The sequence below is a fragment of the Notothenia coriiceps genome, unplaced genomic scaffold (assembly GCF_000735185.1).
Source record: "Notothenia coriiceps isolate Sejong01 unplaced genomic scaffold, NC01 NC01_scaffold00000689, whole genome shotgun sequence".
NCBI lineage: Eukaryota > Metazoa > Chordata > Actinopteri > Perciformes > Nototheniidae > Notothenia > Notothenia coriiceps.
The window spans coordinates 1-2,576 of NW_011333390.1; the positions used below are offsets into that span (position 1 = coordinate 1).

At 45.8% G+C, this 2,576-nt stretch overlaps 1 protein-coding gene across 1 annotated transcript; it reads right to left on the reverse strand.

Annotated features, from left to right (window-relative positions):
• Nucleotides 1-260: 260 nt before the first annotated feature.
• Nucleotides 261-2,310, reverse strand: mettl25b (methyltransferase like 25B; the record flags this gene model as incomplete). The annotated part of the gene is made up of 4 exons (XM_010784483.1): nt 261-827; nt 1,261-1,404; nt 1,948-2,010; nt 2,095-2,310. Coding segments are annotated over 4 exons (909 nt in total), but the record flags the coding sequence as incomplete, so codon positions are not given.
• Nucleotides 2,311-2,576: the final 266 nt, after the last annotated feature.

A 2,576-nucleotide genomic window follows, 5' to 3' on the forward strand; every position in this document is an offset into this window, starting at 1 on the left:
CTCCTCCTAGAGCACCTTTGAGTTCTTTGTAACCAAATCTCTCTCAGAGGGGCGTGGGGAGGGGCTCCTTATTTTCATCTAAAGTAACAGACAGAGAATCAGCACTTTGGAAACAGGGCTGAAACAGAGGGGATTGTGGGTAATGCTGCAATGATCTGTTTGGTGTTTCAGCCAATCAGAGACAGGCTCTGGATATATCTGAGACCTGTGATATATTGATGAAGAACAGGATGATAGGGGACCTTTAAACATGAGTACAGTGTGTGTGTCGGATGTTTTATTCTGAGCCTCAGAGCTGCATTGTTGACCAGCAGTGATGTAAAGAAACTAAGTAGAGATACTCAAATGCTTTGTACTTCGCCTGAGGGGTGAGGAGCCGCTATCAGACCCGGGGGGGACGGGTGCTCCTTGGTGGAGACCTTCATGTAGCAGCAGGCCACCGAGGTGATGCCGCGCACATGTGGGCAGCTGATGAAGTGCCGGAGGAGGGTGGAGCTGAGGTCTCCGCAGGCGTGGAGCCCCGTGAGGACGAAGTCTGGACGGAGCATTTCCTCAGGAGGTCGAACCCCCTCCTGGACACACGAGCACCTGGAGGCCTCGTCTTCAGAGTCCCTTTCGCTGAGCTGGTGCTGTGACGTTGATGAAGTCTCTTCTTCGGAGCCTCTCGGTCTCTTTTTACAGGGTCCAGATGGAGTTTGGGGTCCAGATGGAGTTTGTGGTCCTTCTGTACCGCTCAGCTGTTCGATGAAGGACTCCCATGATGCCTTGGGGTTTACCCACCCGGCCACATGTCGAGGCTGAGATACTGGGAGCAGAGAGGGGCCGCTCTAAGAAAAGAGACAGATGTGTATTGGTACATTTCGGGGCCGAGGTGTTGATACCTAGCAGGAGATACAGTGGTTTGGAAAAGTATTCAACCGCCTCGTAAATGATCAGATTTCTCTGCATTTCAAATGATGCATTAAGAGTGTGTTCCATTTCATATTTTACTTACAAAGAGTGTCATTAGTTTTATGTGAGAAACATGTTGTAGAAAAAGTATATAATATATTGCACAAGTATTCAACCCCTGTGAGACAAATGAAAATGTTTTACGTTCTTAAGTTGAAGACAAAAGGTGGTTCGATCGAACATCAAAGTGTAGGGGTTTGAATACGAACTTAAATAGCAAATAGAAAAGAATCAAAATCTAATCATGACACCACAAACAAACCACCTCTCAATCGTATCCTTTCCTTATGGACTAAATGTAACACCTACCTCTTTCTGCTTCTCCCTCTCTTTTTCTAAGACCCCCATCAGCTCTCCGTCAAACTTGGTTGCCATGGCGAGCAGCGCGCGATCCGCCTCGATAGCGGTCACAGAGAGTCCGAGCCCGAAGGACAGGAAACGCGTCAGGTGACCCTGAGTGGAGGAAACCTCTCAGTGGTTAAAGTGGGAGCATCACAACAGACAAAGCAACGATATAAACACGAGTACAGTGTGTGTGTCGCATGTTTTATTCTCTGCCTCAGAGCTGCATTGTTGACCAGCAGTGATGTAAAGAAACTAAGTAGATATACTCAAATACTTTCTACTTCTACTCCACTACAGTTCAGAGGTACATGGTGTACTTCTACTCCACTACATGTATGTAATACCTTTAGTTACTTCTCAGATGTGGATGAATGATGTGAAATATAATCAAGTGTTAAATCAGACTTTAGTTCCACCTGGAGTAAATCCACAAGCTACCCTGCAGTATACAAAGTCATTCAAACTAGCTGCACCTTTACCAGCTTTGAGAACACTTTCATGATCAATCATTATAAAACATATCATATATATTATTCTGAAATGGACCAATCTGCACAATGACTACTTTCACTTGAGGAACATTTTGAATGCTCAAGTATTGCTGAATAAACAAACCAGAAGCAGGGTGATATTGATCAAATCAGATGTTACCTGTCCTGAGCCCACATCCACCACCCTGCTGCAGTCAGTCTGGTCACACAGCTCTTTCACCAGCTGGAATACACAAAAAGCAACAGATTAAAAAACACCGTTCACAGAGACCAATACTGGAGCGATAGCAGCATTAGCCCCTCGTACCGCGCCCAGCTTGCGGATCTCGTGCTGTTTCTTGGGTTTGACGTGTTTCCTGAAGATGTGTCGCAGCAGAGAGCTCTGACTCTCGTTGTTCTGAAACTCCTCGGCCCCCCCGCCGCCCTCCCTGCTCTCTCTGGGAAACGCCAGAGCCTGAGCAGTGGCTCGAAACGCCAACAGAGACAGAGGCCACACCGAGGGATATCTGCAACCACAAACACTGCAGGGTTATTATTTAAATCACAACTCTGGCAGTGTTATATATATATATATATATGTGTGTCTTACTGTCAACAAGTACAACTGCATGCACTTGCATAAAGACATGTATTTGCATTTTATTTGATTATAGGGGAAATATTCTGCTCATGTTCAGGTTCATATGGTTCTCTACTGGGACATGTCTCCATTCTTTTATGTTCAAAAAGCTCTTTATTGTTCTCATACTGCCTGTGCTGCAGCACCTCTTTTCAGCCTCTGTCTGAAAC